The sequence below is a fragment of the Equus caballus genome, chromosome 6 (genome assembly GCF_041296265.1).
Source record: "Equus caballus isolate H_3958 breed thoroughbred chromosome 6, TB-T2T, whole genome shotgun sequence".
NCBI lineage: Eukaryota > Metazoa > Chordata > Mammalia > Perissodactyla > Equidae > Equus > Equus caballus.
Window position 1 is genome coordinate 51,707,792 of NC_091689.1, and position 21,782 is coordinate 51,729,573.

The following is a 21,782-nucleotide window of genomic DNA, read 5'->3' on the forward strand; positions in this document are numbered from 1 at the left end:
TTCCAGCACCCAGAATGGTGCCTGACACTCAGATATTCAATGTGGAAGTGTACATCCATTTACCAAACAATGAAGAAAACCAGAAAGACACTGCTTGCATTCTCTGTAACCCCTTTACTACACTGTCTTAGAGAAAGTCTGAAAACTTTACTCCAAACACTGGGGGTGAATGAAACAGTACAAACACTTCTTTCAACTCTGAGTTATTATTATTTTTGTATGATTTCTCAGGATTAATATAATCTTAGAAGGTAAACCACTTGCCTTGACTATATCACTTTTATCCTAGATATGCCAGTAAGGAGAATTATGTACAGTAGGAGGTCTCCAATATGGCTTCTGTTTTCACCTCAGTATCCTTTGTTTGGCTACTGTCCACAGAGCGATTGCCGAGATGCTACATTCATAAAGTGACTAGATGATCAAGTTTCTAAGGTCTACAATATGAAGACATCAAACATGGAGCTTCCAAGATTCCCATAAGCTCTCAGGATTTTTTTGTCCCTATGCCTAATAAATACACATAAGCTGGCCTTTGCTCAGGCAAGGGGTGGGGACAGGTATTTCCTATTGTTTCTTTAACTTACAAGACACTCAATACATCGTTCTAAATGTATCAATTTAATCAATATGTATCTTTTACAGCCTCAGATTCAAAGAAGAAAAATTAACATGAAACTAGTGTAAAGTAAGTTTAATTTTTACCAAATTTATTGATCCAAACATTTAATATATCTTACAAATATTTTCTTTTCTGCAGATCAAGTCCATGGCTACTCTAGGCTGGTTAGTACCAGAGTTGATCACTCCAAAATATTATTGCCAAAATATAAATGACACTTTGATGGAATTTCCCAAATAGATATCTCATGGATGACTTATGTATCATCCAAATAATAGTCCCCTGGGGTATGGAGATGATCTGTACTGAATCAATGTCTCCTTTGACAGTTTTGACTTTTTAACGTCTCAATACAGGAGTTTTTGATTAAAGCTCTCATCTTATCAGAGTATCTTGACACTCAATGCCTGGTGCAGTCCTAGCTTGCTGAAAGTAAACTTACACATGTGTTTTGTAGAGAAATATCCTTGAATAAGCAATAAATAATTCTACTTTGGCTCTTTCTTTAGCCAACATTATTTCATACAAACTTTCCACATAAATTGTCTTTCTCTCACACTTACAGATTGTCTTTCTTTCATTGATCTTTGATCCTAAAAGAATTTTTGAATTTGCTGTGACAATATTTATTTTAATTACAATTTATGTCTTAGTTGTGATTATATTCAGTATTAATTTCTGTTACATTCATAGAATTTTGTAGCATTTAAGAACTGTCACCTTATTGAGCCTTTTCCAAAGGTAGAACTTAGATAGATGATCTAAGATAGAAAAACTTCTAGCTAGGACCATGAGGATGAGCTAGCTGCTTTTCACAGAGATGTAAATAACAACAATATGCTATTACAGTTGTCCTGAATTAGTCATACGATTTTGCATCTGGAGATATGATTTAGAACTATGAAAATACTCTCTCTTCTCACAGTTAACTATTTGGATATTAACTTCTATATGTTCTGAAACATGTTTAAAAAAGAAACTTGAAGGGAGACAGAGAGAGAGAAAAAAAGGCAAAATCAGCTCCACATGAGATTCCCTAAATTACAAGTATACTAAATAAGTTTCAAGAGTAATTAACCATATGAAACCAACATGAGTGCAAGAACTGAAGATGATTAAGAAATATCTTGTCTTCCTTTGTCCAGAAAATGATAGTTTGTCTTCAGATCTCTTTATGTTGTCAGAAATTTCTTCTTTTTAGAAGATACTTTACTTTCCATAGCACCCTTAGAGATGCTTGTCTTAATTTGTTGTTCCCCAGAATTAGGATAAATGAATGGCTTGAGGGATAGATTAAAGCTATCACCTCACCAACCATAACAACTAATTCAGTCTCTGGCATGAAGTAGCTGGAGGTGGCCACAAGAAAGGCCAGATAGTAGGCAATGAAAAGGAGGAGGAAGGAGATGACAGCTTTCATGGCTCCCACGTGGGCTTCCAGGCTGGGGTCTCTGCTCCCTGTGGCATTGAGTTGCATCCGCCTGGTGTGTCTCCACAGGGAAAGAATCAAGAGGAAAAATGAGATCAGGGACACAGAAAAGGGGAATAGTGTTAACAGGTTGAGAAATAGCTTTATGAAAGCATATTGAGCTTTATTTACTCTGCATCTCAAAGTTAAGTTTGTTTTCCACTTTCTCTTGACACAGCTCCTGAAATCATCATTCAGATTCTCAGGGACAGGAAGGCTAATAAACACAGAGAGGGCCAAACATCCCAGCAGAATCCTAGGAATCATACTGTTAATTCTCCACTTCATCCAGAGGAAAAGGGGATGGAAGAAATTTGCTATCTTGAGGAAATAGAAAATGCTGAGGCAGGTGGCAAACCAGACATTTAAATGGTTGGTTAGTGTCCAGAAGAAATCAATGATTCTCATTTGTTTACCACTGGTATAGACATCTGGATACAGCACCAATATAAAACAATCTAATAGTATAATACACAATAGACAAATTCTGGATATGGCCAAACTCGTGAGGATTATATCAATGGAGGCAATCTTTCTGTTCTTGATCCAGTCCATACAGTTCACCAATCCAATGAATGCATTCCCTAAGATCCCCATCGAGAACTCTCCAGCTGCTATGATCATTAAGGTGCTCTTCATGTCAATTGTCATGTTAAAACAGAGAAATATCCAATTCGTTTCTAGTCAACTGTTGTAGTATATCTACATCTACTTCTTAGATTTTGCTGTTATTTTCTTTATATCTTTTATTGGAGTCTTCCTTGTGATGGAGACTGGAACGGTAAATGAAGACTGTAACTATTTTCATTAAATCCTAATTAGTATTGACAAGCAATGTGGTTGACAATCCCAGGCCTGGCCACCGTATGTCCATTTATCTTCTCAGCAAGTTTTACTTTTCCACTTATGGTTAATTTAGGCTGAGCTACAGTTTGCTAGAGATGCAAATTGGGCTGATTCCTTTTCATGATCACGCCCTGTCTTTCTGAGGCTATGTTTTGCAAATTTTGGATTCACTAATTTGCGATGCATGCTAGTAACCTCAATAGGGTTGCCAGATTTAGCAAATACAAATGCAGGACACCAAGTTAAATTTGAATTTCAAATAAGGAATGAATAAATTTTTAGTATATTTCCCAAATTGCATGAGATTAGTACTCCTGGGAAGTATTGAAATTCAAAATTAATTGGGTGTCCTGGATTTTATCTGGCAAACCTAAACCTCAGTCATTTTCTAGCAATTAGAATATAGGCAAAATTTGAAATTTACAGAAGAATCTTCATTTTTTTGAGTGATAATATTGATTATTACTAAAAGTCCCAAATTTGAAGGCTGTATATTTTCAGGGAATTTAAAAGGTTAACACTAAGTATAGACTATTTGGTTTGAAAAAAATATTTTAGCTCACTTATCTTGATTGTGCAGATGAACAATTATATGGCACAAGGTTTCTTAAAATAATACATTGTCTTATTAGTCAAGTGACATTTGATAGACATTTTGTTTGTGATGCTATATATAATAAGCAGCCATGCTTATTATCTTATCTTATATTATATTTTTTCCTTTTCACTTAAAATGTTCTCAAAAGCAGTTGTACATATGAGAGAAAAGAGAGTAAAATCCTGCATTTCATTTTACTCCCCAATTCCTCCATACCAAATTGCATCTGAGTTTCTAGATCCTTAACCTTTATAGCCTGTTAGGCAGAAGATTGGTAATTAAATTACCTCATTTCTACACATTAACTCGTTTTGAAATAGCTTCTCTAATTCAGTTATTGAGAAAAACTTTACTACATAGTGTTTCCATGGAATAATTCTGGGATTCTCATATCTTCCTCAGCAATGCATATTTTCTTTTATCTTTCCTGAAAGGACAAAGCTTCATTCCTGAGATGCAGCCCTGATTTTTGGACAAGCTGCCTCAATACTAGCCATGTTCGCAGGTGACAGCTTTCCTCTGATCTTGGAAATGATCCCTGACACAGGCACGTCACTTTCTTCGCCATAGTGTGTCCTGATAAATAAAGTGCTCACAGTAGCTATGATAATAGCTTTAGCCAAAGACGTTTTAGACGCAAAACCTTTTTTGGTATATGGTATAGCATGGAAGTTATGGTGCAGTTACTATGCAAAATACTATGCAGTTACTATGGAAAATAGTATGAAAGTTCCTTGAAGAATTAAAAACACAACTAAGATATGATTCAGTAAAACCACTTCTAGGTATTTATCCAAAAGAATTGAAATCAGAATCTTAAAGAGATATTTGCACTCACATGTTTATTGCTGCATTATTCACAATATCTAAAATGTGGAAACAACTGTCCATTGACAGATAAATAGCTAAATGGATTATTCAGTCTTAAAAAAGAAAGAAATCTTGCAAAATGCGCAAACATAGAGAGTATAATGCAGAGTGAAATAAGTTAGTTACAGAAGGACAAATATTGTATGATTCCACTTACATTAGGTATCTAAAATAGTCAAACTCATAGAAACAGAGACTAAAATAGTGGTTGTCAGGGCCTGAGGGGAGGGGAAAATAGAAAGTTGCTATTCAACGAGTATAAAATTTCAATTATGCAAGATTAATAAATTCTAGAGATCTGCTGTACAATATTGTGCATTATATAACACATTATATAACATTATAGTTAACCATACTGTATTGTGCATTTAAAATGCTGTTAAAAAGGGGAGAGCTCATGTTAAATATTCTTACCATAATTTAAAAAAAAGCACAACAACAAAAAATTCTGCAAGAGAACATTTTGTCACAAGTCTATTACTTTGAACCCCATTCATGGTCATTGAAGATATTTGAAACATTGCAGATACAGAAAACAAAACATGGAAGAAAGGACTTCAGAATAATGGAGGAAAACTTTCCCAGAAGTACTAATTGTATAAAACATTTATTTCATCTAAACCTGCAGAAGAATATAAACTTCATCCCAGCATAGAATTTCCGAGTACTTTGTAGAATATGTTAACATATTTCATTAAAAGAACATCGATTCTCCAGTCTTGTACAAAAAATAGCACCTTAATAGCTACCATATTAGAAATACGGTTGAGGAATTTTATGTTCTTAAGTCTGTAAATATCAGTACTTTACAGGGTGAATTTTACATGACCATATGTAGAAAAACTGATAATCTTCAGGTAAGTAAATTTTAGTTATAATAAAAGGAAATGAGTAGATTGAAATAGACCAGAATTAGACATAGAAAATGGTGGGAGCAAAAATGCACAGCCAGATGAGAACAGACATGACCTTAGACGTGCCAGATCAAGTGTTTCAGTGACAATCTAGGGGGGAGTGATTTGATGAGAACCACATTTTATTAATGACTCATTTTATTTTTATAATTTACTCCATATGTGTTATGGACATATATTGCTTTTTTAGTGACAGAATATAGTTAATTCATTGTGTGTGCTAATTCCTCCCAATTAATTTCTTTTCTAAAGTCTTGAGTGAAAAGAACCCCCATGGGTCTTACCAAGGAAAGGAACCTGAGTGAAGCAGTCTGACTGATGTTAGTTATTCCTGTCCTTTTATCTAGATTGTGAAGAACACATATGAACATCCCTTATAGGGAGATGTTTGAATGGGTTCTATTCCTATCCTGGTGCTGCCTGAAACCACGTTGTTTGAAAAGAAATTTAATTTCAAGGGAAACTAATATGAGGTGCCAAAAGAAGGTCGACTAGGAAGTATTACCTGGGAGACCGCCTAAAGCATCACTCACTTGGGAGGAGCGAGGAAACTGAAGCAGAGACAAGACAGGGAGCTCTGAGTTCCTAGTTAATAAGCCAAATGGGAGTGACTCAGGAGAGCCACGAAGGGAGTTCAATTTAGGGCCAGCAATGAAAGTGCATGGTAGAAAAAAGTGAGAAACCAGTTAGTGCAGCTCAGGTGCGCTTCACCCTGGGCCAAAGTAAAAAATTCACAATACATGCCTAATATTTCCAGTGAGAAGACACAAAGAGAAGTATGAGCTTTGAAATTCTTGAAGGAAAGGGAGTGTGAAGATGAGAATATCTGGAGTGTAAAGAGACGTAGAGAATGTATTCATTAGGGAGCTAGTAGGTCTCAATAACACTTAAAGACGTGTACCCTACATAAATGGAATAAGTGGAAAACAATGAGGACGGACCTATAAGAAAATTGTTTTTTATTAGAAAGTAAAATTTGCTTTTGAAGTCCATTCATAAAGCTAAGATTTTACATCATGCAGGCTGTTTTTCCACATCTCAGCATTCTGACAAATGCCTGCCTCAGCTTGTTGTTTCCAATAATTAAAATAAGTGAGTGACCTGAGGGATAGAAAATTGCTATAACCTCTTCAAACATCACAGCTAACTTTCTTTCTTTCATCAGGTAGCTAAACGTCATTAAAAGAGAGGCCAGATAGTATACAAAAAGAAGAAAGAGAAATGAAGTCACAGTTTTCATGGGTCTCACATGGGCCTCTGTGCTGGGGTCTCTGCAGCCTGTAACATTGAGTTTCATTTGCTTAATATGTTTCCATAGGGACATAATTAAAAGGAAAAATGAAATCAATGACACAGTAAATAGGACAGTTGCCAACAGGCTAAAGATTGTCACTGGGCTGAAGTATTGAATTTTACTCACATGAAATGATTCAGTGAAGTTTCTTTTATGTTTTGCAATTTTCAGCAACTCATATTTTGGGGTCATTGCAAATATAAGGCTGATCAACAAGGAAATGGCCAAGCACCCCAGCAGGATCCAGTGAACCACCCTGTCAATTCTCCACTTCAGCTGGAGAAAAAGTGGATGGGAGAAGTTAGCTACCTTGAGGAAATAGAAGACATTGAGGCAGGTGGCAAACCACATACTTAAGTAGTTGGTGAGTGTCCAGAAGATGTTGACTATCTTTATTTTATCATTTTCATGAACCTCTGGGTAGAATACTATTATAAGGGCATTCAGCACCATTGCACAAATCAAACAAATTCTGGAGATAGCTAAACTGGTGAAGATGTAGTCAATTGAAGAGGTCTCTTTCTTCTTAATCCAGTCAATCCAGTTTACTAGTCCAATGTATCCATTCCCCAACATTCCAACTGTGAATTCACCAGTTATTATGACCATAAAGATGTTTTCTTCTGTACTGAGCATGGTGGTAGAGAGAATACCCTGATCTTAAATATCACTGAAGCTGGACAAATTTACAGATGACCAGTTGGAGCATAATAAATAAGTTCTTCAAATCATGGAATGATGTTTTCATTTGCCATTATTTTGACTCTGATATTATTCCAGAGGTGCCCAGCTTTCCTCTGAAATAGGATTGCTTCTACATTTATGAAGATAAACCAACTGATTGTTCCAAACAAACAGCTTGACTAGCTTTGTAGCCTGGGCAAATTATAATTATCACCCTTTAGTGAGTGATAACTGAAATGTTTGGTTGAAACTGCTCTCAGGCAAATTAAAAGAAATTACATTTCATGAATTTGCAATAGGCTTTTTGCTGTTAAGTTTGCATATTTGGACCTGTCAAGTTGAGTTTCAAACAGGGAGCCACAAAAAGCAAACAAAAATATTATGTTTAACAAATATCAAAACGTGCGAATGTACCTTCATTTTCATCATCATAAGTTATAAATTTCCCACAAATCAGGTCTCCTAGTGGAAATGGATTTTAATTTTGGAAAAGATCACTGCAGTCAGATTGTAGAGAGTTAGCATTCAGTCAAAGGATAATAATTATTATTTTCACATAAATGGTTAATTAGGGAAGGATACGATACAAATCTAATCATAAATGGTCTAGTGTTATTAGGCAGGCACATGGTAATACTTACTAAGAATCTGTCCTCTATGCAGTTGTTTATTAGAAGTGAAAAGTGCCAGATAAAGATTTGTTATCTTTAGTTTTATTTAATATGAGAAATGCTGTTGATGACAATTCTCTTCCTGAAATGTTGTCTCTTGGAAAATAAGCAATTTAATCTAAAATTAAGGAAATTCACACTTTATGCTAGTTACAATCAACTCCTTTTATAAGATTTATGATCTCACATTCTTTATTGTAGTCATTTTTTCTTTTTAAAAGATTGGCACCTGAACTAACATCTGTTACCAGTCTTCTTTTTTTCTTCTTCTTCTTCTCCTCAAAGTCCCCTAGTACATAGTTGTATATTCTAGTTGCAGGTCCTTCTGGCTCTGCTATGTGGGACGCCACCTCAGCACGGCCTGATGAGCAGTGCCATGTCTGTGCCCAGGATCCGAACTGGCAAAACCTTGGGCCGCTGAAGTGGAGCACTCAAACTTAACCATTCAGCCATGGGGCCGGCCCCTGTAGTCGTTTCTTGAGATGAGGCAATCATGTTTTTTAGAAAAGTTTTTTTGCCAAGCAATATTCCAGGGAATAAGACTAATTTTGCTATTAAATTAGATTTATTCTTTTTTGGGAAATATGACAACTCAGTAAATTTGAATCTAGGCAATACAAATCAAATAAATGAGGATTCTTCTTATATTTAAGTAGAATTCTACAATGTAAACAGCATATATTGTATTTTCCATATGTCTTACATGTGTATAATGTGTAGTAGGAAAGCATAAAATTAATAATTTTAAAAAGTTAGTTATCTGTAAAATATTACCAGAAACAAAATAGAAAAGAGAATGATACTGAGAGAAGAACGTGTCAAAGATTCCTAAATCTAAATGGGTAGAGAGAACATTCCAAAGAATCTTTGAGAATTGACTCCTAAAATGAGCATTGCTGGCTAGGGTTACGTATGGAACAACCTGACCATGGGACTCTCAATCTTCTTTCTCAAGGTGGTTTTGTATATATATTCTTAACTGTACAACCCCTGCTTTCCTGGTCAAGCCTTCAATCTTGAGATTACACCTCTTTCACCTTAGGCAGAATCTCACCAGACTGTTTTCCCTCTTCCTGATCAGAAGAAACCATTCCAGAAATGGAAGTGATAGGGCAGAAAAGTTAAGGACTGACCTTCAGTTCAGACAAAGTAGACAGTTTTTTACATGATTGATTTTATAGATAAGGCTAATGTGTTTTAAAATCTCTTCCCCATGGCCTGTTTGCCTGAAATTCTTCTCCCCATTAAGTTCAAGCCCTTTGCTAGGATATGGCAGAAAGAAGTAGAACCTCTTTACATTTAGGCAATGATATGAAATGTGAGTGTGGAATTTAGATTCATTTTTTTCCTGCAAAGACAGGGAAACGTGTGGCTCAATAATAACATTAGATTCAAAATTAAAGAAGACAGAAATGTGAAGGAACACAAAGGAATATTTAGAATAATTATAGATATTAGTGATTTCCAATAGCACATAATAAAAATGGAATGCAATCAATTGGGAAAAGAGAGAATCTTTTGTTGATTTCTTTCTCGTATTCAAGATTCTCTAGAGAACAAAAGATTTCCTTTTTTGGTGGAAACCCTTTACAGTCCTTAACACCTTCAGAAAAGCCTCCCTCAGCTTGCTGTTCCCCATTATCAGGATAAAAGAATGGCTAGATGGGAAAATGACAGCTATTATGCCACCAAACATTATCCGTAATTTTCTCTGAGGAATCAGATAGCTAGAGGTCATTACAAGAAAGACGGCATAGTACACAATGAAGAGGAGCAGAAAGATCAGCACTGTCTTTATGGCCCTCATGTGGGCCTCTGTGCTGGTGTCTCTGGACCCTGTGACATGAAATTTCATCTGCTTGGTGTGTCTAAATAGGGAGAAAAGCAGCGACAGAAATGATATCAGGCAGAGTATAAAGGGAACAATCGCCCCCAGGTTCAGGATAATCTGTTTGAAAGCATTTGAGACTTTACTCACTTTGAATTTCAAAGTTATATTTCCTTCATGATTGACCTTGAAGTTATACCAGGAATCTTCATTCAGTGCAACACTAATAATTAAGGAGAGGAGAAAGGATGCCAGAAGAATCCCAAGGATGACCCTGTTAATCTTTAGCTTCAGCCAGAGGAAAAATGGGTGGGCTATATTGGCTATCTTGAGTAAGTAGAAGATGCTGAGGCAAGAAGTAAACCAGACACTTGAATGATTGCTAAATGTCCACAAAACATCCAAAATGTTCATTAGCTCCCCATGGTCATATGTATCTGGAGAGAGCAGCATAACATAGCCATCTAAAGATATCACACACAACAAACAGATTCTGGAGATGGCTAAGGGGACCAGGATGATGTCAATCAAGGAGATAATGCTCCTTTTGAAACAGCCAGTGCAGTTAACCAGTACAATAAATCCATTTCCCCAAATTCCTATACTCAATTCGCTAGCAATCAGGATCATGTATATTGTCTCCATTGTATTTGGCATGTCCTCAGAGAGTTCTGACTTTGGATATCACTGATGATGAATTGACTTTCAGCCAAACAGTGAAGAACAGTATATATGCCTACCACTTAGGTCACGCTGCAATTATCTTCATCTGTCCTTTTTGTCAGCTGTGGTCCACGTCAAGAAGATAGCCAGTTATGCACTGTGTTAGAACTGCCTGAAGGCTTCACTGATTGAGGCCAGTAATTTCTTTCATGTGGAGTGATGATTAAAAAGCTCTAAGATGCAAATAGGAATGGATCTGATTTCTTGGATTTGCACAATCTTTCTCATTTTAAGCTCTGTATATTTTGGATTCATATTCCAAGCTATTAACCAGGAACTTCAGGCTGGAATCAACTACTTGGAAAACATGGCTAAAATTTAATTGGAGATGTGGCATCATTACCATCTCTAATGACTTGCAAAGTAACCACCAAATTGTGGTCCATTTCATACAAATGCAGGTTTTGGACCTTGAGAATAATTGTGGATCTAAAGTGTAGATGGTCAACATTAATAATTTCATCCTCAAAGTAAGAAATTGACTTTATTAATTAGGGTAACTCAGGTAGGTTGGTAGTGGTTTTCAATTTTCTTGAAAACACAGCTATCTGACTTCTAGCTCTTTCACCTTATAATGTGGAAGACTGCACGCTGAGGATAGTCTAGTTGGGTCAGTTATTACTCAGAGTTTGACCTCAGAATCTGTATTTGTATGCAACCTATTATGGTCAAAATATGAGTGTAACCTTCTTTATGATGCTTTTTATAATAATCAATACCCATTTCAAAGACAAAACATATTTGAACAGATTTTTACTATTTGTATATATATTTTTTGGTTTTGTGATTTAAAGCACAAAGCAACTAAATCTATATAACAATAAACCAAACTACTGATGTTCTGTTGCATTAACTTCAATATTTCACCAACTTAACATATAAGCTGGAGACTTTCAGGCTTTGCTTTAACTGGAGGAGCTGCCCTGTCTGAGGGAAAGGGTTTGAGATGATGATCTCAAGCAAATTCCCAACATCATCTGCACACAAATTTTAAGAATATTGGTAATAACAGACATTGAGTATAGGAACTGAAGACAAAGAATCCCAACCCATTAGGTGGGGTTAGAAGTCATGCATATTTTCATATATTTAAGAGCCATTTGAATTTCTTTGTGAACTGTTTCTATTCTTTGCTCATTTTTCTATGTTTTTATGAATTTCTAGGAGGTCTTTATATATTAGAGAAATCACACTTTTTTAATGAATTGACAATATTTCTCAGTTGGTTATTTGTCTTTAGCCTTTTCTTGTATTTTTTAAATGCAAGCTGAAGTTTTAAAATTTTATATAGTTCTATTTATCAATTTTTTCCTTTATGATTTCTGCATTTTGAGTTATAGTTAGAAAAACCTACTACATTGAAATTTTCCTATATTTTTCTCTATTACTTTCATATTGCTTTTTACAATATAAAATTAATTTGGTGTATATATATATATACACTATATATGTGTATACACACCATATATACATATACACACACACCTTATATATATATAAATATAGCTACATTGTCAAGAATGGATGCAACTTTATTTTGCTATCCACTTGTTCCAATAATATTGACTTGGTAATCCCTCTTGCTTCCCTGCTTTAAGATGCCACCCTTATTTAAATAATAATTTCCCTTAGGTATTTGCAAAGCAAGCGGCTACTGCTCTTGACTCTTATTTCATTAGCAATGACTAAAAGGACTGTGAGTGGTATGGCTCTTTCTAATTGCACAGGAAAACTTATGACAATTTGAGATTTTAAGAATTTAGCTCATGACAGTCAGAAAATCAGAGATCTTCTATGGTGATCTTGAAAGATTCTCTTATATTTTATAGCTGCAAGACAGATTTAAAAGTTAATTGTGTGTGTAAGAGAATTACTATATAAGATATATTCACAGATTTGCCAAGCCTCACCAAATGAAATTTAGAGCAATAATGGGAAAAGAGTAGGACCATAAAACTCGAATGACAACATCTACATGGACTTGGATAAATTAAACTGAGAATCTTCAACTCCTTTTCTAGTGGAAGTGTCTACCTTCCCATGTCAGAGGGAATTAGCCTTTCTTTGCCTGAAGACCCTTTAGTAACCTCACTTGGGAAATGACATTCAAAAGGATACTTATTTTCCTCAAGATTCATCTCAATCACCATTTATTGGCTCTTGACCCATAACCAAAGTCACACTTCAGCATGTTGTGGGCAATGTGAGGAGCGGGAAGGGAGGAAGGCAATTACAAAGTCTGACCAAAAAGTATAAATGTTTTTATACTTCAAAAGAATTGCAAGATTTTGCTCATTTCTATTGACAGACACCCAAAGAATACATGTGAGAATGGATTCTAACAGTTTTAGACAAAAGAGGGTAGAATATAATGCTGGATTTGGGTCAATACAGTATTGATATAGATAGCCCTTCACAGATTCTAGCTTTAATGTGTTTGCTTGTGTAGCCAGTTTTAACAGTTTTCTTGCTTCATTCACTAAAGCTTGAAATAATTTATTACTTACATTAAATGAGGTTTAATGCCAGACCTGGCAGAATATAGAGGAAAGAATCTAAACATTTAGGAAGATAGGAGTATTAAAGTGAATTTATCATATGTAAACTTCCATCTTTTCCCCATTATATGACCAGAGAGGGCCCAAAGTACACTGCATTTGCTAGGGCATTGAGAAATACATTATTGAGGGAATTACCAGTATCCTTGAAAAGCTGTGTAGAATCTATCTTCTCAACAGAAGGTGTAATGGTGGTAGATGATTGAAATGAGTTTCTCAATTTCAGTGGGGATGATGGAATCCTGCAGTGTCAGTACCTAACTAATAGATACAAGATGGACACAAATAGTATACTGAACAGCAAGGACCAAGTGGTGATTAGAATACTTTGACTCTCAACTATCTTTGGTGGTGCCTAATTGACTATGATGTCTTTCAGAATGAAAGAATTGGGTAGCCTACTAAAATCCTATTTGATCTTTATAACAAGAGAAATTCTGCATCTAATGACTAGAAAACTGACTTGAGTCACCACAACGGAAAGACATGCATTTCATTTGGTTTCTAGTCCTAAACCAGAGCCCTTTGGCTGAAGAAGAGGCCACATCCTCTTGAGGAGGGGCCTTGTACACTACCACAAGAATATACTATGGATCTTTTTCCAGGACTTCCCTTTCTGCCATTTACTAGGATGACTCTCAAAACCACTCAGAACTTTAAGTGATTAGTGGACATTGCTTTGAATTGACACTAATACTTGAGGATCCCCAAATACCATAATGGTTAACTAATAAAAACAGAGGCTTATGTTGGTCAGGTATTAAATCATAATGGGACCAATTAGGTCTCATGGGCCCACTCTGTGGTTATTTTTACGTTTCCTGAGTGTATAATTGGAATAGACATACATGAAAATTAGAAAAATCTCCATACTGTTTCTTGTATTTATGGAATGAGAGCTAATATGATCTAAGGTCCAAATGGAAGCCCCTAAATTTCCTGCCCTACCAGCATAATAAATCAAGGCATTAATTCATATTTAGGAGAGTTGCCAACATTAGTTCCAACACCAAAGACTTGAAGCATTCAGGGATGGTGAAATTCACCACATCTGCATTAATAATATGCTCATTAAATATTTTTAGATTCCTATTCTATTGGATATTGCCATCAAGAATGAGTGACATAGTTGTGAACCATCTTTTCCAAATTTATGGAAGTGATAATATGCTTTTTCCTATACATTTATAAATCTGGTCCATTATTTGGCTAGATTTCCTAATATTGGCTTACTTTTACATTCCTGATATAAACTCTACTTAGTCTTGGTATACTATTGTTTTAGGAAAATTGTTGCTATTTCTGTTTGCTAACATTCTATTCATGATTTTTATATTGATATTCATATCCCAAAGCAAAGAAGCAGGATTAGAGTATAGGTTTTTGGTTCAGTCTTGTTCAGGTTCTGGTATTGATATAAAACTTGCTTCATAAAAATCTCTTTACACTTTTTTTCTTTTTCTATAATCTGGAACAGCTTAAATAATATTAGAACTGTCTTTTCTTTAAAGATTTGATAGAATTTGCTTTTCGTCTGAGCCTGGAGCCTTTTTTTCGTTATAACTCTTTGACAACAGTCTCTCTTTGTGAAAATCAGTATATTTATGTTTTCTTCTAGAGTTTGATATTGGTTAAGATGTGTTTTCCTGTTATTTCATACAACTTTTGACATTTATTTGAAAAGAAGTAAACTTGTGAATTTGTGCCTTGTCCCTTACCACATTTTTTTTTCTCAATTAGGTTAGTTACTGGCTTAAATTAATTTTTGACCTGTCAAAAAAGACATGTTGTCTAGCTCATAAATTCCATAACTTTTCACCAACCATTTTTGTGCTTTTGTTTTGGTTTATTTTGTTTTTATTTTCCTGACTTTTCTGAGTTGGATATTTTTTGATACATGTAGTTAAATATGTGAATTGTCCTTTGAACATTGTTTTAGCTGCATCTGTGCAGGAAAGACCCTAACATAGCAGGCCTGAGATGGCAAGTCTTAGAAAGTTCTGCTTGTGAAGTTGCCCCTCGGTTGGCATATGGGAACATGGGTTTTCTGAGAGTTCCCACTGTTCTCTGATAAGAGTGGCTCAGTATACTTAAACTGTATAAATAATGTGGATTGAACTGAATGCTTGCTTTCCTTCTGGGAATCTTGGTATTTTGGTATGTGCTATGCAGAGGGTGCCTATATGACCAACCCTCAATAAAAACTCTGGGCATTGAATGTCTAGTAAGCTTCTCTGGTAGACAATCTTTGTCACCATGTGCTGCAGGAGGAAATAAATACTCCCTTGCTTGTCTAATTTCTAGCCTACATGTCTCTGGAGTTTTCTACTGTATTTAGGGACTCATTGTACTACGACTTTTATTCTGTGGTGGTTTTGTTCTTTTCTTCTCTTTCCTGAATTTTATCAATTTAGGGTGAGTACTTGAATTATGGCTTGGTAGTATTTCTTCATGGAGGTGATTGTTTCATTAATTAAAAAAAAAAATCCATAGTGAAATTGGTCACAATTTTCACCTGCTTCATGTTATTATTTCTCTTGTGAGTGTTTGACACCTGTTAATGTTAGAACTTTTAAATAAGTTTTTCCTTCCATTTTTCATATTTATTTTTATTTAGACGGTGTGACAATATTATTAATAATGCAATGCATTGCATTTTCTTGGAGCAGCTATTTTGCGTGTTTTCCCTATAATTTGTTTTCGTGACCTAAAGGCTCTTCTTTCCTCTGTTTCTTCAGAGACAGACGGGGTCCTGCCAACAGAGTTGATTTAAATGGTGCTTTGTATATTTCAACCTTCTCTATTACTCTTAACCAAACTAGGCTTAGGAGAGCATCTATCAATAGCTCTACTTATCTCAGTTCCTGCAGTCAGTGTGGTAAATAAGAGAGAGAGTTTTTGCCTTTCAGCATGCATTCCTCGGACTCAGGAAGTATATTTTGTCTGTTGCTTTCTGAGAATTGCAGCCTCTCAACAATCTCTGTGCTTCTTCCTCTTCTTCTTCTTCACAACTTTTGTCCAACTGTAGCTGCTCTAACATGTATTTTGGAGTCTGCATATAATACATATTTCCTGATTTCACCAATATTTTTCTTTTCCTTTTTGGTTTTTGCTGGTTTCTAGCATAAAAGGAAAATAATGATTTATTCTATTAATGTAAATTATATATATGCTTATTTTGTCTAAGAAATCAAAATAGAGGCGTAGGTTATATGCTATTTTAGTATCCAGAAAGAAAGACGTTTAAAATAAGCTTTAGAAAGCACAAGTAAATGTAGTGTTATTGGACATCTACACAGCTGTGAGAAATCTTCATTAAATGGATGTCTATAAAAAGAAAAAAAGGAGGTAACTCTACAAGGAAATGAGGAAAGATAGACACTAAATTGTAATACTGTCAGTAAATGAGATCCAGAGAACTGTGGTTAAGATGTTAGGGTTTCTTGGAGTTATTTTGCTTTGCACTTGAGAGTAGCCTCAGTACATAGAAAAATCAGTCAAAATACTAGTCTCTTTTCATTAGAGAGACAGGAAAAAGAGACCAGTCTGATCTGTGGAGAGGAAAAAGAAAGTCCTAGAAAGCTACAAAGCCTGATAGATATGTAAGACTGTGCCATTTGAACTGAGTAATGAGAATACATGCCTTGAATTTTCTTGGCTATATATTTTGCAACAAGTGTATTATTACAAATATTAGTATATAAATAATGAGATTATACATATATATATATATGCATGGAAACAAACACACCTACCAAGACACAGCTTCTGGAAATTTTATTTTTAAACTGGTGTTTACTTATTAAACAAACACAACAATATCATAAAATATTTGAGATATTGCTTCCTCTGTTTCTGTTCATGCAATAAAATATTTTTAGACACAAAAAGATAAAAATTAAATTTTCAGATTTTAATGGGAAGGCATATGTCCAGTGTCATTCTATTTTTTTTTTTTAAAGATTTTATTTTTTCCTTTTTCTCCCCAAAGCCCCCCAGTACATAGTTGTATATTCTTCGTTGTGAGTCCTTCTAGTTGTGGCATGTGGGACGCTACCTCAGCGTGGTTTGATGAGCAGTGCCATGTCCGCACCCAGGATTCGAACCAACGAAACACTGGGCCGCCTGCAGCGGAGCGCGCGAACTCAACCACTCGGCCACGGGGCCAGCCCCTGTCCAGTGTCATTCTTAAAGTGAGATTTGGGGTTTATTTCATGATTCTCTGTGCTTTGCTTCTGGAGAAGCATCAGCTTATAACAGCCCCAAAGCACACACTGTGCTTGTCATGACCAAGGCCATAAGAAAGGGCAATACTCTGAGAAGACCTTCAGTAGAGTAGAGAAATTGACTTGCATATTAACTGACAGACAGGGTCAGACTACACTCAAATATCAGGGTATGTAGCATTTGATTATTTTAACTAAAATTTTGAACGATAAACTTTGAGGAATCGGATGAAGTAGGTTGAAGCTTATCGTTGGGAAACAAGTAATCTGGGATCAATTTGTAAGATCCAGAAAAGATGAAAATGAAAGCAAATTGTGTATATGGATGACTAATAACGGGCATTGTTGAGTTTCTTGGTAAACTCAGATATAGGATCCTACTTTGCCTTCTGAGTCCTGGTCTTTTTCTCTATATCCCTTATTTCAGCCATGAGTGGTATATGGATCAGCTGGGGGAAGGTATTCTAACCATATTCAAATGGGAATGAAAATATGCTTATGGCATATGAACAGAGTTCCCTAAGGACCTGTGCTAACTAAATGTCATCCTCTTCTGTCTTTCCTTGCTAGAAATGAAACTCAAATGATCTCATGTGATTTGTCCCTACTGAATAATTTCTTTTGGGTATTTGTCCTTTGGATTTCATCCTAGCATTGAGAAGTTAAAGAAGGATGCTAGGAGACAGAGTTTACATATCTTTTCACACATAAACAATTTATTTTAGAAATGTGCATTTCATTGATTATTTTTGTTTCTGCTATAAGAGATAAACTCTCAGGAAACTTAAGAGGTCATTTCTTGCATCTCTTGCTATCAGAAGTGATAAAACACAAATCTACCTAGGCAGATGTTTCTTTAAATTTATTTTCTTTTCCTTGTTGAAATACTGTTTACCATTCTTTAGAATCTTACATCTTCTATTGGATATTTTCTCTTTAATTATGCTACTGATTATTTCTGGTGAAGTCAGGCAGATGACTGTACTGTCCGCATTTATAAATCAAGAACAGACTGCTGCCATACTGTCCTATATTCAGACAACTCAAATTTGAATAGTTGCTGCCTTCATCTTCCACCTGACTCCAAATTCCTCACTATGTCCACTGGAATTCAGGGTAAGACATGAGGAAAACCTTATATTCTCATCCGTTTTTCTGACAGTTTACTTTATCTTCTTTGTCTGAACTCAAGGAGTCTTAAACTTTTTTGTATGGTGGACTACTTTGACAGTCTTGTGAAGACTATGATTTCCTCAGAATAATGTTTTTAAATGGGTAAAATAAAAATATATGGAATTTCAGAGGAATCTAGATAGATTAAAAATATTTTTAACGTGATATAGTAATCTGTGTGCTTCTTTCTTCACACAATAATAATATCTGGCAGAAAGAGCAGTGATAAAGGTCAATGATAATTAGAGGAATCTGTAACAATAGTGATTTGTGATTTCTAGAGGAGAAAATATCACAGATCCTGCTAATGTTCCTGTAATTGTTACCTACACTCAAAACAGAGGGAATGCAATATTTAAGTTAAAGTTTAATAAAACTAAAGGTATAATTTGGTGCCCATACAAGTTTATAGACCCCTTGATTCTATCTGTGGACCTTTTCATTTTAATACCCAACAACTAAATCCTGACTCTTCTGTGGGCATTGCTTTCCCTGAAGCCTTTCACAGGGCAGCTGCGTCTTTCTCATACCCCTCATCCAACTGGACCTGAAGCTGGAGTAGGCAGTTTTCTTCTCTCTTCTTGTAACTTTCAGCTCATTCTTCTTACTTCCTCAGAAAGTAGCAACAGCTTGGAATCTCCTGTCATCAGTCTGTATATAATATTGCCTCACCTTGTTGCAATCATTCACCAGCCCTCCTTCCTTTATTCTAGGCTTATATCTATAATTAAATATATTCAATTTCACCACTGTTCCTTTTGCCAAATTTTCTTCAACTCTTGATTAGATGAAGTCATCCTCTATTCTATTTCTCATGAAAGGCTAGTGGATATAGTATTTCGTGTGTTCTTGCATGGTAAAAACATCCTCCCTCATCAGATATATACTGATGTACATCTGAAATTTATATAATGTTCTAAACCAATGTTACCTCAATAAAAATATTAATTAAAAGAAAACATCCTCCTGTCCTCAAAACCCTTGTATGTGAAACACAACAGTATGACTAGATGCAAAAATTATTGGCTCACACATTTTTCCTTAAGCCTATTTTTTAGAGCATATTTGCTCTATCGTTCATGGTGGTGTTGATGATTGTTGTTGAGAACTCTGATACCAATCTTTTTATTTTTTCCTCAAATGACTTGGCCCTTTTGCCTGTTAATGCAGAGGCATTTATCTTTGTACATTTAAAGTCTAAAGTTGTTACTAGGTTACTTGTCTGAGCTGACCTTTCTGGACCAGTATTCCCATGCACACTGTCATTCTAATATAGATTCATGTAATTTATCTGTAAAAAATCTTTCTGGAGTTTTTTTTTTAAATATTAGTTTTGTTTCACTACTTTGTTTTTTCACTTCAGAGATCCAGCTATTCATTTACAGTGGACTGTTTTCTATAGTTGTCTCTTTCTCTCTAATATTATTGTCCTTTATGATTTTTGTGTTCTTTTCTTTTCTTTTTCTCATTTCTACCCTTTATCTCCTTTATAGTACTTTTGTTTGATCTATGTGCTATTGTGAAAATTAAAATTTCTGTTCATTTCTAAGGTAATTTTTATCTCTTTAAATTTTTCCTTGATTTCTACCTTTTTTAATCATATCTTTCTGTTATTTGAACATATCTTCTTTGAGTATTTATATTTCATAGTGTTCTTTACATGTTTAAATCTCTTTAATTCATTTTAGCATGCTATGTCACACTTTCTCTGTGTTCATGGCTGTTATTTTTGTAGTGTATTTTCATCTGCTGAAAAGATTGAGTCTTCCTTTGGCAGTGTTTGTGTGTGTGTATATTTGCATATGCCTGCTTTTTTTTCTTTTTTTTTTTTGGTGAGGAAGATTGTTGGTGAGCTAACATGTGTGCCAATCTTCCTCTATTTTGTACGCGGGACACTGTCACAGCATGGCTTGATGAGTGGTGTGTAGGTCTGTGCCTGGGATCCAAACCTGCGAACCCCGGGTCATCGTAAAAGCGGAGTGCTTGAACTTAACCTCTTTACCACCAAACCAGCTCCTACCTGCTTTTTTTCCTGTAGTATTTTTATACATATGCAGATATTTTGTTTTTGATACTGTGATTGTACCTGTGGTGGTTCATTTTTAAATTTCGTGGGTATTCCTGAATCAACTACTAGCAAGAGAATTTTTTGGTTTTTGAGTGGCTAGGATTGAAGCTGGGTGTTTTTTACTTATTTCTCAACTCTTGGGGTCCTCTTGAGTTACTATAGCTTGAACATTTTCATCATTATATGGCACTATTCTGTGGACAGACTTCCTCCTATTTTCCAGTTTTATCTTGTTTCTCTTATTTGCCCTGCTTTATCTTGGCTTGTTCCTCAAAGAGAGAATGCTTCATCCTTCTGTGGAGCCTTCCTCTCTCCCCCTGAGAAGTGTTGCCTTCCTAACGCCTCTTGTCACATGCGTTTTCCATGCGCCTTCATTGTTACTCTTCTGTTCCTAGAACAGCTTCTTCACAGTCTAACCCATCTTTTTCTTAAGATGTGAACCTTATGGATTCTGTCACTTCTAGGATCCTTCAAAAATTCCTGCTCCTCTGGACAGATTGGCTGGAAGTCTTACATCACTGTGAACTCTGCTCATTTCAGAGTTACACTTAAATTGTAATTAGTAAGTTTAAATTGTTAAATTAGCAGGTTTTCTATGTATTGTGGTTATGCTGAAGATTTAAGTTGTGATTGTTTTTATTTGCCCAGTTCTCTTTATTTTTTTTAAAAGAAGGTTTTTAAAAGGAAGTATAGAGCGATTAGATCTAAGCAGAAGATCATTATCTTATGAGAACTAGAAAACTCACATCTTTCTTGTAAATATATCCAGTGGAATCTAAATACAATAACAATTTAACGTACACAATCATCCATTTAAAATATATGAAAAAGCTGTTATTCAAGTCAGAAACTTTACATGATTGCTATTGGTTTAAATGTTTATTCCCATTTTATTCTACAGAACTTATTTTACTGTTATTCTAGAAAGGCTTTTATTAATTATTCTATCATATTTTTATAGTAAAAATATATATAAATTCAAATTATTTCTTCAACTTCTTACAACCATAAGTTTCCATTGTTAAATTTTTTTCTGGATTGAGTTATCATTGCAATTGCTGTTCACACAGTTTATGAAGACAGCTTTTTAATAGTCATTTACAACAAAAAGTAAAATTTGTATGTGGAGAATATTTGAAAATGTTGAATAATATGCAAGCACAAAATAAGAGATAAAGTTCTCTTTTGAGCATTGCTACAAAAGAATTAGATTGATTATAAAAAGCTAGTTAAAAGTTA

At 35.0% G+C, this 21,782-nt stretch overlaps 3 protein-coding genes across 3 annotated transcripts; all 3 read right to left on the minus strand.

Annotated features, from left to right (window-relative positions):
- Positions 1 to 1,802: 1,802 nt before the first annotated feature.
- On the minus strand, positions 1,803 to 2,741 carry TAS2R7 (taste 2 receptor member 7). Its single transcript, XM_014740555.1, has one exon. It carries the CDS (start codon positions 2,739 to 2,741, stop codon positions 1,803 to 1,805), a length of 939 nt encoding a protein of 312 aa, XP_014596041.1.
- A 3,586-nt stretch (positions 2,742 to 6,327) lies between these two features.
- TAS2R8 (taste 2 receptor member 8) lies at positions 6,328 to 7,248 on the minus strand. Its single transcript, XM_001500400.1, has one exon. It carries the CDS (start codon positions 7,246 to 7,248, stop codon positions 6,328 to 6,330), a length of 921 nt encoding a protein of 306 aa, XP_001500450.1.
- A 2,268-nt stretch (positions 7,249 to 9,516) lies between these two features.
- TAS2R9 (taste 2 receptor member 9) lies at positions 9,517 to 10,452 on the minus strand. Its single transcript, XM_001915835.2, has one exon. It carries the CDS (start codon positions 10,450 to 10,452, stop codon positions 9,517 to 9,519), a length of 936 nt encoding a protein of 311 aa, XP_001915870.2.
- Positions 10,453 to 21,782: the final 11,330 nt, after the last annotated feature.